This window comes from Balearica regulorum, chromosome 3 (genome assembly GCF_011004875.1).
Source record: "Balearica regulorum gibbericeps isolate bBalReg1 chromosome 3, bBalReg1.pri, whole genome shotgun sequence".
NCBI lineage: Eukaryota > Metazoa > Chordata > Aves > Gruiformes > Gruidae > Balearica > Balearica regulorum.
Genome location: NC_046186.1, coordinates 112150781 through 112178478, shown reverse-complemented (window position 1 = coordinate 112178478; position 27698 = coordinate 112150781). Strand labels below are relative to the sequence as shown.

The window sequence follows — 27698 nt, the reverse complement described above, 5'->3', positions numbered from 1 at the left end:
CCGCCACGTAGCACCCGCAGGCACAAAATTACAGGGGAGTGCAGCAGTTGAAGCAAGCAGAGGACCGGTCCCCAGTGGGCTGGCGTGGCTCACCCCGCTGTGCCATCCCTATGCACGGCCTGACCCCGCAGAAGGGGACCCGCCAGCCCCACCGCAACACCCAGCTGCCACCGCGTCCCTCGCCACCACTGCACCCATGGCGCTCCCTCTGCCGAGCCCCGTGCCGGAGCTCGGTGTGCACCGACAGCGTGAAAACGCGGGTGACCGGCGGAAAAGTTTCTCACCTTTGCTTATATTGGAGGGGGAAAAAAAAAACCAACCCAGCAACAGGGAGGATGGCTGCTGCTGTACAGCAAGCAAGGGGGAGGATAAAGGATCTGCTCCTGGCCGAAGCAGGATCCTTCTTCAGTGATCCCCAAGGCATGCCTGCCCTGCAAACTTAAAAAAAAAAAAACAAACAAAAACAACCCAGAAAAATAAAGCAAGAACAAGCTCTTTTCACTAATTATTTTAATTGCATCGACACCCAGAAATACACAAAAGGATACGTGCCAAGAGCCACCTATCAAAGAGAGGCTTCCTTCCATGGTGGGTCTTACTTTCACACTTCTTTCACTCAAGAAAAAAAAAAAAAAAAAATAATAATAATTGCACCGGTTGATGTACAAACACAGTCTTCCCTTTTCACACATTCGTGGGTTCTGCCGTGACAGAAGGGTGAAGCCCCGACACAGCCGGAATGGCTTCCTGGGGAATGAACGGTTGTACAAAACACTATGAAGATTTTTCTTAAAAACATACACCTGCAGTGTTTACTGGTTGGGGGTTTTTTTTTGTATATATATATTTTTTTTTTTACGTTTCAAAACTAGGTTTTGGGTCACTAATGGCTTGTATCTTTTATCTACAGTAAATTCAGCATATATTTTCATTTTTAGGAATGTGTAAGGCATTTTGGTAAGTTGAACAGTAAGGTCTAGGTCACAGACTTGTCAAACTGAAGTCCCTTCCTTTGAACTGTCCTCTTCCCCCTGGAGAAGGAAAACAGAGGTGGATTACTCAACTGGGTCTCAGATGTATTCTCATGGCAGCTCAAGCATCAAAGCATATCACAGATGGGCCAGGTCTTGCCTTCTGGGCAGGGAGAACCATGACCACCATCTTGTGTGGTCCCAGGGTTCCCAAGAGCCACACAGACGGTTTATGGCAGCAAGTGCCACCTTGCCTCTGGTTTTAAACCACTGCCTGACGCACGCTTCCCCCCCCAGCCTCCACCAGTGTCAAGGGGAGGGATGTCTGCGGCCACCACAAGTACCGTTTCCTGAAGCTGTTCTTTCAACTTCTTCACCGTTTCTCTCTCTTTGGCCAGTTGGTCCTGGGTAACCTTCAGTAGCTCCTGTAGTTTGGTTGCTGCTTGGCCCAGGTCCTTTGTTAATTTTTTTTCTTTTTCAAGTCTTTCCTACATGGGAGTCAAAAGAAGGCATCTGCCTGAGCCTCCCTTTTGCTGTCTAGTGACCTTACCCCCTCCAAAACACCTCAGGTTAACTCAGGTCTGCACCAAGCCGCATCGGTGGCCACAAGCCAGAGAAGCACCCAGCTCCCTCCTCGCCGGAGGGGCCAGCCATCATCCCTCCAGCTACAGCTCACTCTGGCTCCCCAGAGATGCCACGGGCTGAGACAACCTCATGAGAGCAGAACGGTTTCCCAAAACATGAAAAGCTCAGCCTGTGAGAGCATTTGCTCAGAGCTTCGCTCTTCTCTTGGTCAACATGGATGAAGTGGCAGTGACTTGCACCCTGCTGCCCTTCAGCCATGTTGGAGCTCATAGCCAGCCCCGGGCAGGGAGCTGCCTGCCAGGGAAACCATCTACCTTGTCCCACCATTCCCCAGGAATGATAAATCATGCCCTGAGTCCTGCTCGGGCATGGCTTTTGCTGTCTTGGCTGAAGCACAGGACAGCAGGGCAGCCAAATCACCTTGAGATGCTGGGCCTCCTCTGTGCCTGAAGCTGCTGCGTTTTCAGCCAGTCTCAGCTTTTCCAGCTCTGCTTGCAAACTGCACGCCGAGCGCTGGGCCTGGAAGGGGGACACACACTCATTAAACACACAAGCTAACAGCAGCAGGCACCTCTCGCATCCTGCTCCATACAGCCCCTGGTCCCCGGTGGGTCTGCCTCTGGTGAAGAGTTGGGTTATGCAGCCGCTCTCGGACGGCTGGATGCCAAGCGCAACGCAAAAATTGCTTCTGCTGATCCAGCTTCCGCCAGGAAGATGGCATTTCTCGCCAGAAGCAGCATGAAACCCAGCTAAAGCCCTTAATCCTCAAGGGAAAGAGCTGGCAAAAAAAATGGGGGGACCAGGAGAGGGGCGATTCGAGGGGCCAGCAATGCCACGTGGCTTTAGCACAGCTGCTGCAAGAAGTTCCTCAGATGTGTCAGGGAATGCAGCCATGTCCGAGATGCAGACAGGGATGGGGAAAACCCTTCAAATTAATTCTTGGGCTTCATTAGCAGCCAAAACCCATAAAGGCTTTGCAAACCCTTGTATCCTCTTCGCCCGCACCTACCTCCTCCAGCTCCAGTGCCAGCTTTTGCCGCAGCACTTGCTCCTTCTCCACCAGCGTTTCGTTTTGCTCCAGCTGGGTTTTCAACTATGTTGAGAAAAAGGGAAAACACCCAGAAATAATGTTTAAAACAAAGACCCAAGAGATGAGCTAGTAGGGACATCGCCAAGAAAGCTGGGCTAGACATAAGAAATGAAAACTGAGCTTTCCCCAGGGCACCCAAGGGCAATAGGTACCGGCATCCCCTCTCCGCACAAAAGCCAGGAAGATGCTGACAGTGAGCCCAGGGCCTTAGATTTGCATTGCCAAATTTTGCCCGCTCCTCAGGCGGTGCTGGCTGGGTCCTGGGACGACAGGCACCCTGTAGCGGAGGATGTGCCAGGCAGGTCCGCATGCCTGGGAGAAGGCTCCACACTTAATGGGATTAAAGGAGAGAGACAGAGCCCGGCTCGTGGCAGCACCGCCACTGGCGTTAGCTGGACGGGAACAGCCGCTGCTAATGCCCTCAGCCCAGCTCCAGCAAGACTTACGGAGCCTCTGTAATCCTGGGAAGGGATCCCAGTGCAGCTCTGTCGGGGTGTCCCCTTCCTCCAAGGAGGTCCACGCATCAAACTCAATGGGGCACTGTTGCGTGGCAATGTTGGCCCAAGGGCTTGCAGCACCCCCTGCCTGCCTCCCCCAAAATCCCACCAGCCTGATGCCATGATGGAAGGCTCCCAAGGGGAACAGCCTGGTGAAAGCCGGCTGGAGGTGTGTTCCCAGCAGGAGGAGGACACATGATTGAAGGGACGGGGGGGCTGGCTTCCCCCCAACACACAGGACGGCAGACGACACAGCCGCGACAGCCCTGAGCAAAGCCACGTGCGGTTCCCCATGCGGTTAGAGACGGTGAGACAGGACGAGGGACATGGTTAGGGGTCAGTGCCTCCACGGGCAGCGGTCTCACCACCCTAACCTCGAGGGGCGCAGGCTCGCTTGGGTCAGCTTGTAACCCCACTACTTCTCCATCCTGTACATGGCTCTTCATCTCACTCAACTGCTGCCTGACCTGGAAGGAGGACCAGCAAGCCTGGCTCAGTTACACATGCCCGCACCGCAGCAGTTACAAGACCCACAAGGACCTACAGATAAAGTTTGCTGGCTTCTTTGCTTGCACACGAGCTGAAACGTTTGGAAAACCACCTCAGTTTCTGCTAGATGCAGGATGGTGGTACCTAACCTGGGCACCTTGAGGCACAACATGCTCGTGCCTTGCCTGCTCTCCTTTGATCACCTAGCACCTTGGTTTAAAGCCACTGCTGAGGGTCTGCATTAACATAGTTGAGGTTTTAAAGCAACTGAGGCAAGGTGGCAGGTCCCATTTTGCCATCAACCACAGCTAGGATGGCTGGGGAGGCAGTTACTTGAACACTGCCCCCACCCCTCCATTACCATCGCCCCTTCCATCTACCAGAGCTCCATCCTGCATCACAGCAGCACTGGCAGTCAAGCTGCAAGCTAACGGCATGCCTTGGCCAGAAGAGAGTGAAGGTTGCTGGATGAACACAAATGTGTTCCACACTTACAACTGCCCGCCCATCGAACAAGATTAAGCCTAATGATGACCCCGCACCATGTTCCCTTGAGAGCAAGGGTCTGCATCGGCTCGCTGAGCGAGCTGGATGGTAGCGGCTGAAAGGCTGGGAAGAGTCACGGCAACTGGGAAACCATACTCCTGGCTCGCTCCGCTCTGAGTGGCTCTGCAAGCCAGTGGTACTGCCAAGGGTTTTAAAAACAATGTCCCGAGCCTCTCACAACCAAAGTACGGATTTCAAAACAAAAGCCCTCATGGTTTTGGCAGGTCTGTCAGCTCTATATCCCAGTCCTCTACCCCACTGACCTGCAGAACCTAGCCCCATCCTTCAGCTCCCCAAGAGACCCCTACACACGGCTGCACAGCCTCAGTCCTCCCATCCGGAGACGGACAGATGCTTAAGGCACCCAAACCCCCGCCCCTGGGTGATGTTGGGGTAACCAGCATCCAGTGGTGGGGTGGCTGGGTTTTTCTGCTACACACCAGCTTGCGCAAGCCTTGCTGCTCTCCCTTCCTTCCCACCCCCATCACGGGACGAAAGGAAAGTGAATAAAAATCTCCTCCTGGGTCTTAAATATCCCCTCTGAAAGTCGGATCAGCCTGGTGCCTGGCAGCACCGGGTTTCCCTGTGCGCTGGCTGTGCCTCCCTCCCCAAGCCCACAGGGAGGATGCCGGCCCCACAGCTGGGTTTGCAAACCAGCCCCAGGCAGAGCAGCGAGGTCCCAGCAGGGCAGCTCCAGGGGTCCCCCCTTACCAGGGCCAGCTCCTTGCTCTGCTTCTGCGTTTCTGACTTTGCTGCCTCCAGCTGCTCCTGGGACTCTGACAAGAGCTGCCTCAACTGTCAAGGAGGAACAGAAAGAAAATAAAAAAGTCCAGTTGTGCAGTCGGGTTTGGAGCCCTTTGGAGCCATTTTTTGTGATGCAACATCTTCTCAAAGAGGCCATGATGGCATCACTTGCTAGCCTGCCTGCTGCTGCCTGCTCAGAGAGAGATGGCCATGAGACAGCTCCATCTCACCTGAGCCACAGAAATCCCACAGGCCGCCGAGGAGCAGTGGACAGCATCTCCATACAGATCTCCCTGTCCCATCACCTTGCCAATGTATCTCCTGACTTTAGGTGTCTACAACCCAGACCAACACCTCCATCTGTTTTCTCCTGCTTTCCAAATCTGCAGATCCCCAGGGCACTCCCCAAATCCCTGAAAGATGGGTGGTGCGTCAGGCTTAGAAAAAAGAAGCATTTAAGAAGGTAATGGCCACCACACTTACGACTTCAACTTCTTTTGTATAGTTTTGACGTTCGGAGCTGGCTGTCTCCAAGTGATTTTCCAGTTGCGTTTCCAGAAGAGAGGTGTATTCCTTTAGCTGGATTAAAGGGGAGGAAAGCAGGAGGGGGTTGATTGTTTGAGGTCCAACACTTCCCAAACATCCCATGGCCCAAGCCTGCCTTCCCCAGGGCAAGTCAGGAGACAGGTCCCGACTCAGCCCAAGCACGGTGTGTATCCATCTGGTACCTACGCGGGGACCTTCTCCGTTACCCAAAAATCCTTACCTGATCTGTGCTCTGCAGATCTGCTTTCAACTTCTCCACCATGTCTTCAAGAGATTTCAGCTGGACTTGTGACTAAGCCAGAAAGGATCAGAGAAAGTCAATGAACAATGTCTCACGTGGACACTGAGCATCTTTCATTCAACCAAAAACTGGCCAGTGTTTCACTCCCACCTCTCCCACTTCAGCCTGTACCCGAGTGCAGAAGAGACCTGACACCAAAGCGGAGCTCCACAGCCTGCAGGGCAGGAGCTCCTCTTGCCAGGGAGGATGAATCCAACAAGCCCAGGCCATAAATCACAGAGCAAGGGAACAGCTTTTGACTGCAGGACTTCAGCTGGCTGCAGTCAGCTTTCAACACCCAAGAAACTGGCACCAGACTCAGTGCAAGTTTCCTACTGAGAGCACCTTTGGTTTGGAAGCAGCAAGGTAGACTTTCCAATGAGGTGTCATGGGCTTTGCTATTAAGAGAAGCCAAGCCATCAGAAAAAGCATGGGGTTTGCATTTAAACCTGGACTGATTTTTGAAGCGGACTCCACGGTTGCCGAATTTTTTTGAAAGGAGGAATTCACCTCTTCTCCACAGAGAGGCAGGACTGCTCTGGGACCTGCCCCAGCCACCAAACGTTCATCCCATCACGCACACCCTGCTGCCAGCACGCCACCAGCAGCCACGTCATCCCTGTGCAATCCTACACCAGCCCTCAGCAGTGCTGGCGCTGCAGGAGCCAGCAACGGGCTGAGAAATCAAAGATCTCTTGTACAAGAGCTCCCCCACAACCCTGCAAGCCCAGTTAACTTCAAAACCCCACGTGATGGATGGGGAGCTGCCAGACAGCGGAAAGTAGCTTCATCTCAGTTCTGCACTCAAGAGGGAGAAGATAACTTAAGTCTGCTTTGCAGAAAAGCCACGGGCAGCCAAGTTCTCATAGACCCCAGCTAAGTCACGAGAGCTCACGAAACAAGCTCCTCACCAAACTCCTGGGCAACAACGACTCTCTGGCAGCTGCCGGCTGGCTTTGTAACTACAAAGAGCGGTACCCAGAGCTAGACAGACAGCTGGACCCAAAACTATGTGCAGTACGTGGCTTGGACCTCAGCTCCTTTCTGAAGGCTCAGCAAATGCCAAGGCCAACGCAGGTTCTGAGAGCAAGCCAAGTTCTTCTGAAAATGGGAGCCTGGGAGCCCCACACGTGCTCTCCTCCCGTCAAGCCAGCACCCACCAGGAGGGGTCAGCCTGATTTCCAAGTATTGGAGCTTGGATTACTGAAGTGGTGACGTCGTCTCCCAACTACCATGCCTGCACCAGGGAGCTGCCACCCATTCCTCCAGCTCCACCAGCAGGGTCTAGGCACACACCAGGCAGGGAGGGGGGATCCAGGAGGAAGAGACCTTAGCTTCTACATGAGGCGGGCTTCTTGTCTGATGGTTTGGTGACAGGAGGGGTGGATTTGGGGAGAAGAGAGTCTCTGTGTCTCAAGAGTTCCAGGTTGGCAGGAACAGTTTAGGGTCACAGTACGATTTAGAGCCAACAGCCCCTCCGCTGCTGTAAGTCCAGCTCCACGAGTGACAAACCCAGGTGTGCCCCAAACACGCACCTTCTGGAGTTCCTCTTCAGACGCCGTGAGCTTTGCTTTCCACACCTGCTCCTCCTCCTCCACGCTCTTCTGCAGGTCTCGCAGCATTCCTTCCTGTTGGCAAAGCCTCAGCTGAGCCCAAACCTCCTCCAGCCCTCCCAAGCTGAGCAGGGTCAAGGCTGGAAGCCCTGGCATACCCAACACCTCTCCAAAGATTTGGGCCAAAGAAGGGGTGCCAGAATTGGGTGCCCCAGGTGGGGCTAGGGGCTCCCAGTTCCTAGGCTGGCTCAACCACCCTGCTCATCAGAGCCCTCGCTGTGCCACATCCCACCAACACCAGGAAGGTTTCCAACACAATCAGGCTGAAGAGCTCTAGGAATTCAGGTTTGCCCTATTCCCGTGCCTCACTGGCAAGTAGTCTTCCACATGGCAGCCCCCCAGGATACTGAGGGATGCCCACCATGAGCCCACGGACAGCCTGGGCTGCCAGGAGACCTCTCAAGAGGTATTTCTTGTGGAAGACCAACACAGTGCAAAGGGCGGCAACTTACCGTCTCTGCCAGGATAGCTCTATATTGCTCACATTCTGCTTGTAAAGTGCTTTGCGCTTCCTCTGCCTCTTTTAATTTAAGTGCTGAATCCTGAAAGGAGAGGGAAGGGATGGAGAAAGAAGTGAGGAAAAGAAACAAGTGACCCTCAGGCACTCCCTTCCTCCTCCAATTTCAGCCCCTTCACTTACCGGGGTCTCTGTTGTAATTGTCTGCTGCTTTAGCACATCCACGGTCTTCTCCTTAAACTCTTGTAGCCACGTGTCATAATCCTGAGTTTGGGAAAAAAAAAAAAAAAAAAAGGGGGGACAAGGAAGAAAAATGATGCTTAGACATCTATCCTTTGCATGTGCTGAAGGCTCTGGGGAGCCTGAGAAAACCCGTGCTCACCTGCTGTGAGGACACGGTGACTCCAGGGAGGGCAGAGAGCAGCATCTGCTTGGTTCGTGTCTGCAGCGTGTCCAGCTGTTGGGCCAGGTCTTCCTGTAAGAGGGACAAACTGGCATGGGATGGAGGTCTTGGGCGCCTGCCGGCCAGGCTGACAATACCGGTCCCGCTTTTCTGTGCCTACAGGGGTGGGCTGGCACGGGGAAACCAGCCCACAGAGCAAACTGCTGCTGCTGAGAACCACAAAAACGGCCCTTCCAGTTCACCCATCTTCCCAGTTCCCTGACCATGACCTGTACCGGCGATATACAGTCCTCAAGACAAACTTTGGAGAAGCTGGCAGGAGGGTTGGGCCAGCACCACTCCTAAGAGGAGGCAGGCAACCCAGGGCAAGCATTTCTGGTGGCTTAGGGAGGCTGAAAGTTTCCCTTACACCACCAGCATCACTGCTAGAGAGAAATGCCAGGCTCACCTTTGCTTTTGTAGCAGCAAGTAGTTTTTCCTCACATGCCTTCTCCACCGTGGTCAATGCTTCCATGGCTTTCCAGTTCTTCTCGCGAAGGTCCTGCCGAGACCACACATAGAGGGCAATAAGCCACACATCACGCCGAAGGCCACCAAGCTGCTTGTTGGCACTGCGGAGGATTTCAAAGCCTCCACTCAGGAAAATGGGCAGCACCCCACTGCTTTTGTCAAGGGTCTTCCATCCCACTGCCCATGTATGCCTGCTTCCCCTCCCTCCTTGCAGTGACCCAATGCACCACATCGCTCAGGCGGTGCTCTGAGGGAGCAGAGCAGAGCTGGATGGAGGCAGGAGCTCCAGACGCAGCCCTCAGGAGGCCTAGAGCTGCTCGGAGAGGACACAGACCAAGCTGCCTCCACACAACTGACACCACCTTGTAGTAGAGGAGCAATGAGGTGTGAGGGACCCCTGCTCAGGAATTGCCTTGACCGTGCCAGGGTAGGATCTCCCTGGCTTACCAGATCCTAAACCTCCCAAGAGAACAGGGGACAGACAGCTCCATCCAGGCAGCCCACCGCCTGCTGCAGCCCATCAGCTCAAGCTGTGCAGCCTGCCAGGGGGATTCCTGCTCTCTGGCAGATGAGGCAGTGCCTCCAGTGCTTTGCGGGGCTGGGAGAGCCTCTGGCCGCACCACGGAGACATTGGTAGCCATCTACAATGGGTTGTCATTCAAACCCCAGAGATCTGGGGTTTGGAGGAAAAAAACTGTGAGCAGCAAAAGCTGAGCCCGGTTCACTCACGTACATTGTTTTTTGTCTTCTGTTGCTCCACTGCCTCTCGCAGCTCTGTGGCTTCCCTTTCCAAGGATGACAGCTGGTCCGTCTTCTCCTGGAGCCTGGAAGGGCAGGATGCAAGAGTGAGTCTCAGCATCCCATCCACCTCCCTCCTGGGTAGCGAGCTGTCGAGAAGGGGACCACAGCCCTTCCTATCCCAGTCTGCTCCAGGACCTGCATGCAGTGGGAGGAGGAGGGAGTGCCATGGCAATGCTGGAGTGGGATCTAGTTTTCTACCGGCTTATCAGCAATAACAAGCAGGCGAGCAGCTGGCTGGCTGTACACCCAGGACAAGAGGAATAAGTAACCGGATCCAAAGGCCAGAAATTCTGGCTTACACAACTGGGAGTACTCCGGACACACTCCCGTCCACGGCTTGTTAGGCTGAGATAGCCCACAGCTCTGCATTTTGAAAACATCGTCCTACTATCTTGAGTAACCATAAATCAGGGCTGCCGACTAGATGCCCGAGAATCTGCAGCTTCCCTCCACACCCTCATATTCACCATCTGCCCTGCGGGGAGCCTCAGCTTGAGCAGACCAAGGAAAGTTCAGGTCCTTGACAAGAACCACCCAAGTCTCTTGGGGTCCCAGGACAACTGAACAGCTGCCCTCCTTTAGAAGAGGACTGCTGGCAGTGGGGGCATCTGAGAAATCCTCCCCCCATGCAGAGGCATGACAGGGGAAACTCCATGGCATCTCCAATTATATGCCAGGAAATCTTTCTGCACCAGGGAGGAAGAGGTTGTCAAACACTGGAATGAGGACCCAGAGACGTGGTGAATCTCCATCCTTGGAGATGCATGGAAACATCCCCAAAAAGCCTCCTCTGGTTGGCCCAGCTTTGAGCAGAGGCTTGGATCAGAGACATCCCACGCCCAGCACCACGACCACCAGAACCTCCTATTCTGCAGGAGTGATCACCCTCCATGTACCTGCCAGCAATTACAGTCTCACTTCAGAATAGACTGGCTGTTATTTGGGGCCAGCACTGGAGCCAGTTAATATTTTAAACAGCTGTGCTGGCCAGGATTGACCTTGTCTTCCCAGCTTCGCAGTCCCCAAGCCTGCCTAACGGACGGGGCGGGAAGCCCTCACCCACAGGGCTCAGCGCCTGGGGAAACCTGGGACACACAGACAGCAAGCTAGAGGTGCCACAGCAGTCTCCACGTGCACCTAGACCCACCTTGACCGCAGCTGCTTCATTTCTGCTTCATTGGCTGCCTGGAAGAGAGAAAGTACTTTCGTTACCTATCCTTGGCATGTGACACAGGTCAACCCTTTCTGCAGCATCCCAGAGGAAAGATAACACAGGTACTGTCGTAAAACAGTGCAAAAACACCTGCTTGAGCTGTGTCACCCCCCTCTCCTCCTCCCACCTCAATTATATGAGCATGTAACCTGCAAGTCTCTGTCTTTTTCTGCCTCCCTCATCTGGCCTGCCTCCAGCAGAGCTTCGATGGATTTGATCCTCTCCAGGAGCTTTGTATTCTCCGAGCTCGCATCCTGCAGTTTCCCCTTCACATTGTCCAGCTCCAGCAATTTGCTTTTAACCTCTGCTTCGGAGCTCAGCAGCTTGGCCTGCAGTTCTGCGGGAGGAAGGGGTGAGAAACACGGTAAGGTAGGTGCAAACAGATTTGGAGACTCCCCTCCCTGTCCTGCCCAAGCAGGACTCTTTGGCCAAAGAAGCCTTGGCCATGGATGCTTTCAGGAGGCACAGAAAGGGCAGGCAGGGATGCAGGACAGCACAGGAGAGAGGCACTGGAGTGGCATCCTAGGATAGGACCATGGACCAGTCCTGCATTTTGCTCGCACCGACACCAGGCAGCCTAACTCATCCCTGGGTCTACTTGTCCTGCTCCAACCAGCCCCACCAAGCACCAAGTCTGCCCCACAGCTCTCCCTGTGCCAATCCAAGGTCCTCACCAGCAATGCTTTGCTGCTGTCCTTTGGCCTTTTCTGCCTCTGCTAACAAGCTTTTGTAGCTGGTCTGGGTTTTGCGGAGCTCGTCGCTTACTTCGTCCAGCCTCTTCTGCAGCGTCGCCTCCACCTCCCTTTGGGAAGCCTGCACAGCAGGAAGAGAAGGCTTTCCGTAGCATGCCAGGCACCCCGGCCAACTTGAAGCAAAGCTCCGTGTGTCGCATAATGTTATTTTTAAGCTACGCTTTGGGGGGTTTAAGTCATCCTTCCCCCTCGCTCCCCCTATGCATGAAGCATCTTGCCTCGCGCTCACGTTTTATCACTTGCCAACCCTCAAGTGGGAAGCAGACAACACCCGAACGTCTCAGTTCTGGGCCAAGACCATGGTCATCCTCCCCTTTGGAAAGCTAAGCTCTGAAAAACCTCTTAAAGCCCTGGTCCTAACGCACAGCCCCAGCCCAGCAGGGAGAGGTGCTGCCACGGTGCGTAGCAGGACGGAGACACCCAGCCACGTGTTTCCACACGCAGAGGAATTTTCTGTGTGGTTTGGGCCAGGGAAGACTTTTTTTTTTTTTTTTTCCATCTTAGAAAGCAGTGAGGAAGAGGCCTGACCAAGGCAGGCGCTTTGAGGGGGAAATCAGAGGAGGAGGACGAGGAGCGTGCTGCAAACCAGCAGCTCTGAGGGTACGAATCGCACCCCTGTAGATGGAGAAACATTGCTTTGCATGGAGGGGACAGAAGCAGGCAAACCAGCAGCCCCATCTCTGTCTTAGTGATGCTTCCAGAATCACCAAGAAAACAGGACTTCTCTGTTTTTTTGAGGATTTGACCTCATATCCTCAGCTCAGAGCTCCAGGTGTTACTATGGAGCACATTCTCCCTAGCACCTTAAACACATCGCTGGCTTTAAAGTCTTCCAGCTACTGCAATTTATTTAATTAGTATTAAGGTGTGCAGCAAGCTGACAGCCCTTGAGAAGTTCTCCTAAAAGCATGCTAGAAGGTGGTGTTTTGAGCCAGGAAGGTGGCTTCTGTCTTCACGTCAGCTGTGTGCCCACATCACCCCCCTTGCTCCTCACCTGCAAAAGCAGCAGGGGCCAAAAACAGCCCACCAAAAGGAGATCTGCATCCTTGGGCACCCAAAAAATTAAAAGCAAGGATATCAAAGGCCCCTTGCTCTAGGAGCACCTCTACAAAACCATTTTGGCACGCGCACATAAAGCTTTCCACCACCCCAGCCCCTTTGTAAAGGGGCCAGAGCAATTCGGAGACCACAGCACATGCAGGAGGGACACATTACATCCCTCACTCTCATCCTGTCTGCCACGCCTGGGGGAAAGAAGTGCAAGTTCCTGGGTCAGGAGCACCCAGGATCAATACTCCCAGCCCCTGACTTAGCCAAATCCCAGCAGGAGCGCTGCCACCCCCCCCCAGAAGATGCTCTTCCCTGCGCGGGTACAGCCTGCCTGCTGGCAACGTGCCGCTGCTCCTCCATCAGCAGTGTGCTCAGACGCTCTACTTAAGAGGTGTCCTTTAAACACCCCTGAAACCCCAAACCCAGCCACACCCTGGTGACACCAAAAAAGCCACAAGCTCTACCTCCTGCACCAAGGAGGGAGAGCAACGGGCTTAAAACCAGCTGAGTCGAGAGAGAGCACTCACGTTCACGTAAGCACAGGCTGGTGGGGGCCTGCGGGTTTCCTCTCTCGCCTTAGGGTACCACCCAGCAGCGTGCACCATCTAGGCTTCCCCCCCACCTTCACACCAGGCTCGTGAGCTTCACGGGTGAGCAAGCATGGCTTCAACCAGGGCATCGTGCTCCCTGGGCTTTGCTGGCAATGCTGCACCAAGAGCGCCTTGCATGTGACAAACTAACAGGCGGGAGGCAATTAAGGGGTCTGCAAGACATCCTGCTTTCCAAACATGGATGCTCATCTCCCTCCAAGCTCTTCCCATGGCCAGGTCCACAGATCCCATGCAATCTAGCCGCCCGCCCCATCTCTGTGAGGGGAGAGGGTTTGCCAACACCTGCCTGACCTGCAGCTGCTCAATCTGCTTCTCCGAGGCCGTTGCTTTGATCTCCCAGCTCTTCTTCTGCTGCTCCTCTTGCTGCAGCACCTCCGATTTCTCAGACAGCTCTTTCACCAGCTTGTTACACTCCTGCCGTAGCTTGGCCAGCTCAGCGTTTTGCCTGCACCAACAGAAGCAGGGTTGTTTTAGCCCGCAGGCCAGTCAAGCATCTCTGATGTTACCTAGGGGGGGGGAACACATCTTCTTGTGGGCCTGATGGAAGACTTGAAACATCTCAATGGTTGTGTTCGCCTGTTTCTAGGACACGCCTGGTCCTTCAGGGAGGGGGTGGAAAGAGTTCACAAATCACTTTTCAAAAGCCGCGTTTCAATCGCAGGAGACATTCCTTTCTCATGAAGTAGAGGACGAGCGGATCTGTGTTCCCAGACACAAGAGGAAGCGCTCTAAGCAGCTGGAGTCTGCTCTGTAATTATTTGACCACTGTTAATCACCAGCCATTTCAGACTTTCTATAAAAAGGAGTGTGAAATTCTTCTACCTAGCTCCTATTTGTTTTGCGTACACCAGGCAGGCCTCGGTTCTGTGCAGCATCACTCCCATCAAAGAGCCAGCTGCATTTCTTCTGAAGTTTGCGAGTACAAGCTCCCCTAAGGGGAAGAAGTGCCACGGTGCCTTCTGGTCCCCTCTCCCTGCCTCCGCTGCCTGTTGGCTCAAGCAACGGCACAGGTGACCCCAAAGCAGAGAGGGTTTCCCCTGCCCTTCCACTTGGGAAGAACATCCGTGTTTTCCCTGCCAGCCCCCTAACAGCCATTTGGCAAGCTCTTCCTCACTCCCTCCTCTATCTCCAGCTAGTTGGGGTGTCTGTAGAAGCACCTTCAAGAAAGAGGGTAGCCAAGCCTGCTGGACAGCCAACCCCAGCGTTTGCCAGAGGGCAGCCCCAGGTTCTGCCCCCGACCCCGGCCTTACTTGCTCTCTGTCTGGCTGGTGGCCTGGTTGAGGGCGTCCCTCAGGATGGAGTTCTCCTGCTGCAGGCGAGCTAGCTGCGTGTTGGGGCCGTTCTCCAGCTGTTCCTGCAGGGTCCGGATCTAGAGGAGTCCAACAGGGGTTAATGTCACCACCGGCCCCTTTGGTCTCCATGTGAAGCCCACGCGATGAGCCAGAGGGACTGGCAACGCAGGGGGGTGTCTACTGATGCTGACAGCCCCCAGGAATGTGACATTCCATGAGCACGATCCCACGTGCCTCTTCTCCCTCAAGCACCACAGTCCAGAAGCATCGCGGGGGTCTCGCCCCTCCCCGAGGCCCTGGTCCCCTCGCGCATCTCAGTCTTCTCCAATAGCCCACGCGTCTGCCACCAAAAGCCACCCGGCAGCCAGAAGAGGAAGCTGCAGAGCACAGCGTGGGCCTCACCTTGCCCTGGAGCTGCTGCGTTTCACTGACGTGGTCCTGGTAGCTGGCCTGCATGCGTGCCTGCACCGCCACAATGTCCCGCTCTCGGGCAACCAGCTGCTCCTTCAGCTTGCCCTCCACAGCCGCTGCCTTGGCCCGCTCGGCCGCCAGTTCCTTCGGGGAGAGAAGTCACACAGTTAGTCCTCAGCGTACGAGTTTCCCTGCTTTAAGGGAATGTGAAACTGGTGGCTTCCTAGCTCAGAAGACTTTAAAGTTCAGCCCTTTCGGAGCTGTCTCCATGCCCAGCTACACCATTTAGCACTTTTACATTTCCTCCTGCATTTTGTTTTGGGCTCTGTGGCCACTGGATGCCACTGTTGTTCCACATTGGGCCAGCTAAGAGAAAGGAGTAAGACAGCCTGGAATTTCCCCCCCCCCACCTCAGGATCAATAACATCACAGAAAGTTTGAGGCTAAGCAGGAAAATAAAAAAGAAACCAACAAAACCCCCCACCCTCCACCCCCTGCCAAGGCAGGGATGCTCTGTTGGCCAGCTGGGCAACGCCACGTCGCTGCCCTGTGCTGCCTGCACAGGCAGGGGTTTAGCACAGAGTGCATGGGATGGCTTTGCCTTCTCCTCTCCTGCCTGCAGTAGATGGACTCACCACTGCCAGGTCCTGGCGGCTCCAAGGCAGGAGGTGCCAGGTCCAGCATGGCCAGGGTCTGTTCCAACTTCAACACCCAAAAAGAGGTGCAGGCAGGGGGCTGAGATGGGGAAGGGGGTTGTATATAGGATCAGGCTCCTTAAAAAGGGACTGATCAGCACCTTCTCAGCTCAGGGGATCCGTGAAGAGATGAGACAGGATTTATTTGCCACCCTAAAGCAGCAGAAAGCTGCTGTCTATTACGGGAAGGGCTTTCCCCTACATCTCCTGCAGCTGCCAACAGGCACTACCCTGCAGCTCTTTGGGCTGGATCAGGGCCAGAAGAGGAGGTCAAGCAGGGATGTCCTCCCCTTTTTGGAGAGAAAACAGCAAACAGGTGAAGGGCCCAGAGGGCCCCTGGGCTTCACCTCCAAGGGGAATGAAATGTGGGGAGCAGGAGGCACACGGTGAGCCATGATGAGCAGAGCCCATGCCGGGGATGCCCAGAAGGCCACGTGGCACTTACCTTGCTCAGCTCCCGCAGCTTGTTTCTGGCAGCGGCCGCATCCTCCTGCTCGGTGGCGAGCTGCTTCTCCTTCTCTTCCAGCTGGCGTTTCAGGACAGCAACTGGATCACCCTTCTGCGTGGCCTGCCAGCGCAGGGTGGCACATCAGTGGGGATCACCACCTCCAGACCCACCCCCTCCACCCCACACACACAAGATCCTGCCCTCTGCTCCCGGCAAAAATTCAGCTCCAGTCTCCAAGACTGACCCTCGGGACCAGCCTGCCCGAACACAGGGTGCCTTCCATCCCCTCCGCACCTCCCGAGGCTTGGCAGAGCCCCAGCGGCAGGCGGCCACGACGGCGCTGGCAGCCCTACCGTGTGCCAGGTGTCCTGGACGATGCCTGCTTTCTCCGTCAGGATCTCAATGAGCTGCTGGGCCTCCCCCTCACTGAACACCATGCTGCTGACGGTGGACACGAGAGTCTTGTAGGGCAGGTAGAGGGGCCCGTCTGAGTCCGTGGGTGCTAGGGAGGAGAGAGGAAGGGTCGGGACCGCTCGAGTCAACGGCAGAGCTGAGTAGCATCATCTCAGTTGGCTTCAACCCTACAATTGCCCTTTCAAACCAGCATCCACCCAGATTTCCAGAATCAAGTTTGATACCTCTCTAATTGAAAACAGTATGAGAAGTGCTGGAGACAACACTCACCACACACGTGTGCTTCTTGAGCCAGCTGTCACCTCTGCCTGGCTCTACTACTGGTCCCACCACTGTACCACCATCCTCCATCAAACTGAGTGATTCCCAGCAGGAGCTGGGTATGCTTTGCCAAGGAGCAGAAATGTGTTAAGCATCAGAAGCTGGACCGCACTGCCATACAACCTTGCTGGGGTACGTCACCCCATGCAGTGGTGCCAGTGATGCAGAGCGCAGCAAGGTCATCTCCTCCCTTCCACCAGGCAGGTTTGTTCCAGCTCTTTGCTAAGGGGATGACATGACTCCAACCCCTTCCCTACCCATCTGCTAACTCAGGAAAACCAAGGAGCATCAGGGACCACGATGCTGTCGTAGGACCACAGTGCACATGGTCACAATGGATAGAGGGTGGCAGTCAGTGGTTTAGGAGTTCCTGCACAGTATCTATGGCCCAGTGCGCTTATTTTCCTAAAAAATCCCAGAAGAAAAAGCAGTTTGGACTCCAGTAGCTCCAGAGCCTCTGAAGCTGTTAACATCCGGGTCTCTTGAACACAGAGCTTGGACCCCCCAAGCAGCAAGGTCAGAGAAGAAGGAGGAGAAGGTGTTGCAGGCAGGGATTCCCCTGCAGCCCCTGGAGAAGAGCCCACACTGTAGTGGGTTCACCCTGAAGGACTGCAGCCCATGGAAGGCCCCACGCTGGAGCAGGGGAAAGGTGCGAGGAGGAAGGAGTGGCAGAGAGGAGCTGTTATGGACTGACCACAGCCCCCATCCCCCTGCACCACTCAGGGAGGGAAGGTAGAAGAGTCAGGAGGTAAGGAGTGAAGTTGAGCTTGGAAAGAAGGGCAGGGGAGGAAAAGAGTTGTTCTAATTTTGTCTCTGTTTCTCATCTATTTTAACTGGAAATAAACTAAATTATTTGAGTCTGGTTTGTCTGTGACAGTAATTGATAAGCAATTACCCTGTCTCTTATCTTGACCCACAAGCTTCCCCATCTTATTTTCTCCCCCATCCTGTAGAGGAGTGAGAGAGCAGCTGGGTGGGCATCTGGTAGCCAGCCACGGTCAATCCACCACAGCCACAGAGCAGCAAAACCCGGGAAGACGCAGCAGCTCCAGCACACACTGTTTGCTCCCGGCTTCCGGTAGATCCATTTGGGATGGCAGCGTTCAGCCCTGGCAGCAGCAGAGTCTGTCTGACCAGCAGCAGCCACTTCCCAGCAGCGCAGCCGGGGCAGCTCCACCGTCTTGTGCAACCGGGCCCCGAGAGCTTGGCTCACACTTTACTCATGCTGGCAACAACACGGATGCAGGACGGCACATCACATCCTCCGGTCTCGTCTCGCTGGGTGGAGGGACCCACCAAGCGAAATTTTGCCCATCTCCTGGTGGCGTTGCGCAAGTGAGCCTTGCACAAGGCGGGCACGATGCACACCCCACCTTGCAGCTGGCACACGGAGCGGGGGCAGCCTGCCAAGCTGCGGCAGAAGGAAGCCTACGCTGCCGCCGAGCCCATCTGCAGAGTCGGAAACCTTGCGCCTCGCCAAAGGAAGCGGCAAAACAAGAAGCAGCCGTGCGGCAAAGCTGCCATGGGAAAGCACAGCAGCGATGAGGGGTCTGAAAAGGCGCTTCTCAAACCCAAAGGGACACGGGACACATGGATGGCCCTTGCGTAGAGCTCCACACCTGGGAGGCTGCAGCCCAGATCGGGTACCCACGCGTGTTTCATGGGAGAGCGCGGCTCCGGCTGTCACAGATAACAACCTGGGATCTGAGTACACACTAACTACTTGCAAGCAAGTTTTTGTGCAATGCAGGAGGCTAAGAACAAACCGCACAAAAGAAAAATACCCCAAGCCGCTCTTGTCAGGTTTGTGATCTGTTTCAGTGCCGAGCATATGTCTTTGAACACCGGTTTTTATCTGCCCGGGGATAATTTGCTGCCTCAGCCTTTGAGGAGGAGAGCTCACAGCTAAAAGGCTGCCCACAATACCTTGGTCAAACTGCAGCCAGCTTCGCGGCATAAATACCGCCGAGAGCTTTCCTTTGAAAAATCCCACAGGAGATAAGACATCACTCTTGGCTTTTCAGACATGCAGGATCAGCATCCTTCGTACCCAAAGGAGTGGATGTTTGGAGCAGCCAAAAAAACCTCCCAACTTAACAAGTGCTAAAAGTTCATCTCCCACCCACGTTCCCTCAGCTGTCACAGCTTGGATTTAGGGCCATGTTTTCCAGTGTTAGAGAAGTGCATCCCTACGTGCACATGCCAAACCAGTCACCTCCAGTTTCACCAACACCATTGCTGCCCAACCTTGGAGACCAGTGGCCACAAATTGTCCTGCTGAGTAGCAGGCCCTCTTCCAAAACATGGGTGTGGAAACTGCCAGGTTACACAGCAGCCTAGGCCTGGATGTGCTGGAGAAGGCCAGCGAGTAGAGATGTCTTCTTGTTTGGTTGGGTTTTTTTGGTAAAGAAAGAAAGAAATTAAACCTATGCACACCACATCACATCTCTGAGAACACCTGAGAGATTTCTCCCGCATGTTCATACGGAAACACTTCTACAGGTCTGAAAGACTCACATTTTTAGTACCTGTAATTATCACGTAACTAAAAATAAAACCCAAACTGTTCATGTTGGTGCAATGAGGGGCAAGAATCCAGCTACAGAGCTGTTTCTCCCCTCCCTACACCTATTTACACCCTGGAGAGTTCAGGACCACCTTCTTTAATCTCTTCCATCTCTGAGTCAATCAAGTGTGGTATGAATGATGATGAGCAACTCTTCCCTTCCCTATGATATATCCAAAGTCACTTCCTTCTAACAATCCTATGATCAATCCCCCGCAATATAAAATCCCTTCAATCCCCTCTCCTCTGGTAGGCTGGTTTTGACGTCCACTGAAGAAGGAGGAAACTCTAGCAGTGACCCACCTCCCCGTACAAGAAGAGTGGTAGAGCTCCTGTGTGCTTTTAATAATCAGGAGTGGAAGGGGAAAACACCTCATCTTGGCTTTCCACCCAGATGTCCAGCACCTTGGCAGCTGCCCCGTCTCACAAGGGGCACCTCCTGTTCATTCACCTCCCGTTCATTCTTGGTGTACAGATCTGCTCAGAGACCTGCAATGCAACAGCAAATCTGAGAGGAACCTGTAACTCTCCAACATCTGTGTGCTGGACCAAGGAGCTAAGCACCAAGCAGGGGTACTAGATGCAGAAGGCAACACATTACAGAGTGAAAACAAGTCTATAAACTCTTGACTTCAACTCTACTTCCCCCAGAGTGAACTACAGTCCAGTACAAGCTTTTTCAACCCACCTTCCCCTGGCGTGTATGGTCTATCTCACCAGAGACAGCCTTTCCACAGCTGCCCTGTTTGCAACGCTGAAGAAGATCTCAGAATGGAATAGCTCTGTTTTAACAGCACCAAGATGCCCTGCTGGCTTACTCAGTGGGGACATATGCAGAGGAATTTGGCCTTACCTGGCTCGCTCTTCTTCTTGGATGCAGTCTTCTTCTTGACAGGTCCATCATGTTTCTGCTCCTCAGGGGTTGGAAGAGCATCGGTTTTCTTGACGGAGCTGATGACTGGAGCACTTTGCTGTGTACCAACCGGTGGCACAGCAACAACAGGCACCTCCTTAGGGGTCACCTCCAAGACGGGAGAACTTTTGGGGACACTGACAGGAGGCGAAGCCAACACTGGGCTAGGAGCAGGCTCTACTTTTGCCACTTTCTTCTCCTTCTTCCTCTTCTCCTTAGGTGAGGGAGCAGGTTTCTCCTTTTCCTGGGGGGCCACTGACACCGCTGCAACTGGAGACTCAACAGTTACAGGCTCAGGCACCACAGCAGGCTCAAGAACCACATCCTTGGAAGAGTCTGTCACTTCGTGGGTCAGCTGCTGCTCTGGGATCTTACCATTAGGTTTCTCTTCCTTTTTCTTTGCTTTTCCTTTCTTCTCAACAGGTTTCTCTTTCTTCTTTTTCTCTATTTTCTGCTGCTGGGTCTTCTCAAGCTCTTTGCGTTGCTTGGCCAAGGCTTCCTCATAAGATGTCTCCTTCATGGAGAAGGTGGACACCAGGAAGATCCCAATGGCTGATATCACCATAAAACCTCCAAAGACCATAACACCCAGCGTCTGAGGGTCATACACATCCATCCTGCGTTATTCTTCTGTGCCTGCAAGACACCAGAAAAACAGTTAGTGGGGGGGTAGGGGAAGACATGCAACAGTCTCTCTGAGCAGGGACTTTCATATGGACATCTATGTCTCCAAATGGCACCGTGCGCTGAAAAGACAAATGCTCAAGATTCACACCACTCTGTGTTTCTGCTCCTCCACTACGTTGCCTGTGCACAGTGGTCCAGTCGTACCACAGCAACTAATTTCACTGGCTACAGCAACCTCCAGAAGAACTAAAGAGAAAGAAAAAAACAAGGATGTAATCAGAGACAGCCACGAGCAACTACCCATTACATGTCCAGTGGGATGGTTTTGCACGACCCTAGGCAATACCTGCAGCCCTGTGGCAGTAAGAGAGCCCATTCTCAGACTGTTTGGTGCAGGCTGGCCAAGATCTGGGCTCTCCCTGGAGCACCTGACCTTTTCATTGCACCCAGACACACATCCAGGTCTCAACTTTGGAATAAAACACCACCCTGGAAGGAGAAAGCATGCACAGGAGAGCTTTCCCCAGCTTTGCAGCAGTCCTAGCCTTGTCCCTTTGCCACCTGCACCCTGCAGTACTGCTGGCTTCTGCCCAGCCCGGCATGGAGGACGTGCGGTGACTGTGTCCCGCTGGGTAGCTGCTCCCAGCGATGAGAACCACCCCAGCAATGATGCTGCACGCACAGACGCCACACATAGAATCGTCACAACCATTTCCTTGAGATGCAAATACCCATACAAGTCATGAGTTCAAACTAAATTTAAAAAAAAAAAAAAAAAGCATGGTCGTTAATTATCTCATCTCTCCAAAAGATGCCCGCAGGAACAAGTGAGACTTGCAAAGGGAGTGCTAGAACTTCTCTTTCCACCTCTGCTATTAGCTGGCAGGCAATCTGGGCACAGGGTTCTTCCCACCCTCCTCTCCACCCTCAGTTTCTCCACCCATAACACATGGAGTAGCAACAGAGATCGCACTGCCTGCTCCGAGATCTGGCAGGCAGGGTGCATCCACACACAGAGAAAGATGCTGCTATCTCCACTCTTCTTAGTTCCTAACTGAACCCTGTCCCTAGTTTTGAAGCCAATCTTTTCTCTGCTGTCCCACTCATGCGTTTCTCCCATTGGGGCATCGCTTCCACGTGGCTCCGAGGTGGCTCATGAACCCCCAGATGCTGAAGTCAGGCATTTAATCTGCGAAGGGGCACCTTCCAGGAGGTGCCAGGCTGCAGTTTCTCATCATTGTGCCTCAAAACATAACCAGGAAAACGCAGAAAGTCTTCAGCTATCAGAAGTTCCCATCCTCACGCTTAACTGTAAACATTATCAAATTTCCTCTTTAAGAGGTTGTGGGTTGAGGACAGAGGGAGGGACTAGAAGGGGAGGAGGCAAAAATAAGAATAAAACTAAGGAGATCAGCATCTTTTCAAAACCTCAGCGCTCGCAGGGAGAGACCTTGGAGCCTTTTCCTTTCTAACAGCCGGAGCAGCAAACTCGCAGCCGAATCTGCAGCTAAAAGCTGCTCGTGCAGCAAGGGGGTAACAGCGCAATGAAAAACTCCAGCACCCAAGCAGGGGGTGCAGAGCTGAAAGGAGCTGCAAAGCGGCTGTCTCCTACTGGAGATACCCACCTGCCCAGGGAAGGATGTTTTAACCAGCAGCCCAGCTCTCCCTGCCCGTCTCTCAGCATCCCAGGCAAAGCAGGAGAGAGCTGGCAGGCAGGAGGGCTGCCAACGCCAGCTGGAACCAGCCTCCCCTGGCAAGGCCAACTTTCTACCCCGGGGCACCGCTCAAGATCCCAGCTGATACTACAGGTATCGCTATTTCACGTCCACCCCGGCTGTTTCGGATTCAAACGGCCTCAGCCCGCTCCATCCCAGCACATCTGGTGCCAAGTCACTCCCTTCTGACCAAGATGCATCGCTTTGGGATGGTCCCCACCAGGACAGACAGATTACTCCTAACCTGCGGGGTGAAAAGGGCTGGGTTTCCTCTCCCTGGCAGTAAATAAAAAGTTGGGCTGGAGAACACATACCCGTGACCTTGTGCTGGTTTTATGGCTACACTGAAGCACCCAGGAGCTGTTTTAGGGGCAGAACAAGGTGACCTGTGACCCAGCGACCCCAACACATCAGTAAAAGCAAACCCTTCCTGACCTCACACTGCCACGGCTTCATATTTAGATAAAAATTTGCCACTCCAGCTTAGGGCAAGGGCATCACCGAGCACTGGCAAATGCGCTCCAACCCCACCAGCTGCTACTGCCACCTCCAAAAGCAGCTGGATGGAGCCCATGGACGATGGGAATGGAGGGAAAAACCCAAACCTCTGCTACAGAGGCATCCAGCACGCAGAGGATGGATGAGAGAGGATGGCGTTATGATGCAGAGACCGGGGCAGTGAGGTGCGTGAGATGGCAGTGCCAGACGCAGTGGCGGGGTGTCGGACCCCTCTGCCTGCCTCACACCTCATCCCGCACTGCTGTGCCCCCCGAAGCCCTTACAGGCTGGGTGTTTGAGCCCCACACTCCCTCTCCCCCACAGGCAGCCTCACCCAGCCTTGCTGCAGTAAAAGCTGCCTGTACCTTGTCTCCTCTCAGGCTTTACAGCCTGATAAAGATAAAGATGCAGATTAGAGTTAAAATCCTTCCTAGCTAAAGGAAAAAAAAAAAAAACCCACCAAAAAACCAACCACCCCTTCCAAAACAAAACAAACACAAGAAAAAAGCAGCCCAGAGCACTAACCTAGAGGAGCTGTGGACCTGCTGGAAGAGCCGTCGCAGCAGCTGGAGCTCGTGAAAGCAGCTGAGATGCTCGCATGGGCCATTCGCAAGCTCCCACCCCTGGGCCAGAGAAACCCCGTGCACTTCCCAAGGACAGGCATGCCGGGAGAAAATCCAAAATGAAGAGTGAGAGTTATCAACTGGGCAGCAAATACTCCCAGCCGTGCTATCATGGCAAAGGTCAACTTTGGTCCTGTCTCAATGCTCATGCCCCGCAGCCTGCGGTGGGGGGCTGGTCCGGGCAGACCCAGTGCTGACTCCAAGGAGCAAGTTCTACCAGTAGAGTTCCTCCTGCGGTTGAGACTTGGCACGGATCAGCCCAACAACTCGTTCAGGGAAGAGCCTATCGCTCTGACGGCGCAAAGACAGCAGCAGGCTGTACGCTACCACGCACGCTTAAATCAAACCAGGCTGGCTTTGGCATTTGGGGGATAAGGAAAAGTTTTCCTCTGGGAACTTTCTGATGCATAAATGCAAGAAGCAACACGCCACAGCGTTAGCATCAGGAGAGAAGCTCTGCTTTGGCATTTCCTGACCTCACCGCCTTCGCCCTTCGAAGGGATGAAAGTTTGCTTCTGGATTTGCACGAGACACAGTCCCCCTCGCGAGCGCGGTGGCAGGAGCATGCGTGCCTTGCCCTTTGGCAGGAAAAGCCCTCCACGCTTCCCATCTGCACAAAGCCTTAGCCAGGACATGGAAAAATAGGGCACCGAAGCTACCACTGCTTGTCTGCTCATAGATGCCTAGAGGATAGTTTTGCAGTTGTAGGTTCGGCTCGACAGCCAGGCTTTGAAGGGGCTTGAAGACTTCAGCATCCTCCTCTCTGTACCTTCTGGTCCTCCATGGGACTTTGTCCCTACGATGGTGTTTTTCAATCCAATGCCCAGGCTGCTTTGGCAGAGGGTTGTGTGCCCAAGAGGTGCAGGGACACCACCAGCTATCAGAGTCCACATTCAAAAAAAAATCAAATTCACATCCAACACTGAGCACATTTACCTGCATGAAGTTTCTTGAGTAGGATCATCCTCTAGTCCTCACCTAGCCAAAACTGTGGAAATCATCAAATATCTCCATATGCAAACTCCTTCCCCAAAACAGTTTGTTCACTTAAAGCTTTTCACCACCACCAGAACAGGACTAAGACGGGCAAGTGGTATTTCACTTGGCCAGCTGAAACGCTGTGCTCCAACTCTTCCGTTCCTGTGGCTTTTTCTCGTTATCCATCAAACTTCCCAACACCACAGATAACAGCCCAGAAGACCCGACCTCCCTCACCACCCCACACATGCAGTCACCTCTGTTTGCCCTGAGCAAAAGTCCAACTTGCCCTAAGGAAGCAAAACCAGTAAAGCACTCAGTCTTACTGGTTTTTCAGCACCAATTTCCAAGATGAACCAACCCACGGAGTGACGGCACCAGGGTCACGCTCAGTGTCTTGTGGTCACGTTTGCCAGGGACAGCTAAGTGTCAAAAACCAGGCTAGAGCCTTCCCACCTGTTCAGCCTTTCCTCCCCTCTGCGACCACTTCCATGAAATCCACGGGAATTCAATATCTTTGCTACTCGGCCCTCCACCAACCCTGGTTTAAATCAGCCAGGTCAAGCATCAGGTGAGCAGGAGCAAAGGAAGAGGCAGGTTGTGTAATAACTACAGAAACCTTATTTCTTTACACAGCCAAAGGAAAATATAAGTTATCTCCTCCTGGATAGGTGCTGCAGATGGGAAAAGATGCTCTTTGCAAGCAGGACACTGTTCCCCTTGAAATCCAAGGCTTGCACTTTGCCATGGTGTCAACGTGGCATCTCAGGTTAGAGAGACGTAGAAGAAGAGGTGATGGGGTGTCAGAGAGCAAAGAGAGAACTGGGTTTGTGCAGCCGGGCTCTGCAGAGCCCGCAGCAACGCCTGCCCGTGAAGCACCTGCAGCTCCCTTTCCTCTCCAGCACCTCCCAGCAGGTTAAAAAAAAAAACAAACTACTAAATAAAAAGCTCTCCCCTCCAAAAACATGCATGCACAAGTCAGTTGAAGCTGGCTGACCTAACACACAAGTTTTCAGGCCGAAATTTCGGCTTTTTCTGAAACGCAAAATAATCTCCCGGGCCAGCGGGGTGAGAAGCGGGCAGCACCTAAGGGACCGGCCGCTGTTTGGGGAGGTCACTGCCTGGCCTCCGGTTCAAAGAAATAAGGTCTCATCTCCTTCCCTGCCCCTGGTCCGCAGCTTCCCTCACCAAAAGGCAGCACGAGGGCAGAGGCATGGCGGGGGACAGTGTTCCTCCAGCACAAAGGAGGGAGAGGGAACAGGGAGGCCTGATCCTGCCGATAGCAGGGCAGCCCGGCAGCAGGAGAAGGCGGCAGCACTGCCAGCAGATAAAAGACAATCACCAGATACTTCTTCTGGAGTTTCTCTCTCCGCCCTGTTGCGATAGAGAGAGACAAAAATTAAAAACAAATGAGAAAAGCCCATGTGCCGCAAGCAGATCCTGCCTGTGTCCCCGGCAGCCTCTGTTTAAATACGTTTTCTGCACAAGTGACTGTGCATTTCCAGCCTCCCGGCAGCTTGCGTTACTCTACGCAGCAACTCCAGATCAGCTGCCGTACCGATCACCAACAGTTATAGCTCGACTTAATTGAACGTGTCTTAGCGCTCCATTAGCTCTTGCAGTGCGGCAGCAGCAGCCGGGGCCCTTGGCAGAGCTGCCAGCTCCCTTCCTAAGCCTTGGAGTAACAAAACAACAAAAAAAGGCAGAAAAAAAAAAAAATATACACACAAGAAAAGCGTACTAGCACCGTAACACAGCTGCAGCTTGACTAATCTCTGCGGCGGCTATTACAAATTTTCTCTCCCCTCCCCGTCCCCAAGCGGCGTTTCACCACCGGCCCTTGTCAGCTTCTTGGGGTTCACATCCCAGGTAGCAGACCCGTCTCGCCCAACCCCTTCCAGCCATTTCCCAGCGACGCTGTCGAGGGGAGGCTGCTGCCATCGCTTCTGTGAAGAGGAAAGCTGACATTTCAGGTGGGGAGGTTCCTCCGTCGTGCTTGGCCACATGTGCGGGCACACGCTCTCCCCGCTGGACCGCTTCCCCGGCGGTTAGAGAGCGGGGCGTCCCGCCAGCCAACCCGCGGGAAAGCTGGCGACATCCAGTTCGGAAAGACCCCAGGGTGGGGGGTCTTCGTTTTTGGGGTTGCCGCCTCTCTCCAAATGCTTCGGGTACAGCTGGACCCTGCACTGCCAGGGGTCTCCCAGGGCTGGGAGGGATTTGGGGTGGGGGGGTGGCTTAATTAAGGGCGGGGGGGGGGGAAAGGTACAACCGCCTGAGAGCTGTGACCTTTTGTAACCGCGTTTAATCAGATTAATGAATTTCATCAGGCCGCCACTCGGGCAGGGGAATGGGTTTGAGCGCTGCGGGGCGGGCGGCGATGCCCGGGGGGGGGGGGGGGTGGGGGCGGTGGGCAGGGGCCGGGGCCGGGGCCGGGGGCGGCGGCGCGGGGCCCCTCCCTCCCCTCCCCTCCCCTCCCCTCCCCTCCCGGCCCGGCCCGGCCCGGCCGGCCGCACACGCCGCCATTCCGCACCGCCCTCGCCGCGCGGCGGGCCATTCATCCGCCCGACCCCCTCCCCGCAAACGTGTCCAGACCCCAAAACCAGGATCCCATCCCCCACACACACTTCCCCGGTTCCACGCGGGACAGCCTTCCGCGCGTGGGAGCGGCGGGGCGAGGCGGCGGGGCCGCGTGTGGGTGTCCCCACCCCGCTCCACGTCTGCTGACAGCCCGGAGGAGGGTGGGGGGAGCGCCGGGTGGGGGGAGTCCCCTCGCAGCGGAGGGCAGGCGGGGGGGGGGGTCCCACAGGGCGACGCCCCCGCGTGGAAGGGGAAGGGGAAAGGGAAGGGGAGAGGAAGGGTGACCGCCGCCGCCTTACCCACCCGTGCCGGGTCGCGGTCCCTCCTCGCCGCCGGGGCCGTGTGGAGTCGTGGCACTTTCCGCCGCTGTCTCGCCGGGCTCGGCGGTCCCGCCCCGTCCCGCCCCACCGCTCCGCGCCGCGCCGCGGGGCCCACTCAGCGCGGTGGGGCGGGACGGGACGG

The 27698-nt window shown here is 54.6% G+C and overlaps 2 protein-coding genes across 6 annotated transcripts in view; one reads left to right on the top strand and one right to left on the bottom strand.

The window, feature by feature from the left end:
- Window positions 1-27698, top strand: part of MGME1 (mitochondrial genome maintenance exonuclease 1) — a 215286-nt gene that overhangs the window by 106169 nt on the left and 81419 nt on the right. The window lies entirely within an intron of this gene.
- RRBP1 (ribosome binding protein 1) lies at window positions 487-27698 on the bottom strand. Of its 5 annotated transcripts, none has more exons than XM_075749477.1 (24): window positions 27540-27698; window positions 20159-20854; window positions 16358-16506; window positions 16002-16124; window positions 14853-15005; window positions 14409-14527; window positions 13450-13603; window positions 11420-11558; window positions 10895-11082; window positions 10680-10717; window positions 9465-9555; window positions 8670-8762; window positions 8201-8293; window positions 8002-8082; window positions 7814-7903; window positions 7284-7376; window positions 5689-5760; window positions 5406-5501; window positions 4890-4973; window positions 3518-3610; window positions 2566-2649; window positions 1977-2075; window positions 1316-1459; window positions 487-1031 (listed from the first exon to the last, which is right to left on the bottom strand). In XM_075749477.1, the coding sequence occupies exons 2-24, from the start codon at window positions 20832-20834 to the stop codon at window positions 993-995; spliced, it is 2991 nt and encodes a 996-aa protein (XP_075605592.1). In that variant the 5' UTR covers window positions 20835-20854; window positions 27540-27698; the 3' UTR covers window positions 487-992. The 5 variants fall into 5 exon arrangements, with proteins under 5 accessions (XP_075605592.1, XP_075605593.1, XP_075605594.1 ...); XM_075749478.1 differs by having other exon boundaries at window positions 27536-27636; XM_075749479.1 differs by lacking the exon at window positions 27540-27698 and adding an exon at window positions 23584-23736.

Coding starts and splice junctions, on each gene's coding strand:
- RRBP1 (XM_075749477.1), bottom strand. CDS start 20,834: ATGGATGTGTATGACCCTCAGACGCTGGGTGTTATGGTCTTTGGAGGT. Junction 15,006..16,001: donor AGCTGCGGGAGCTGAGCAAG/GTAAGTGCCACG, acceptor CTCTCCCCGAAG/GAACTGGCGGCCGAGCGGGC. Junction 1,032..1,315: donor AAGAACAGCTTCAGGAAACG/GTACTTGTGGTG, acceptor TTCCTTCTCCAG/GGGGAAGAGGACAGTTCAAA.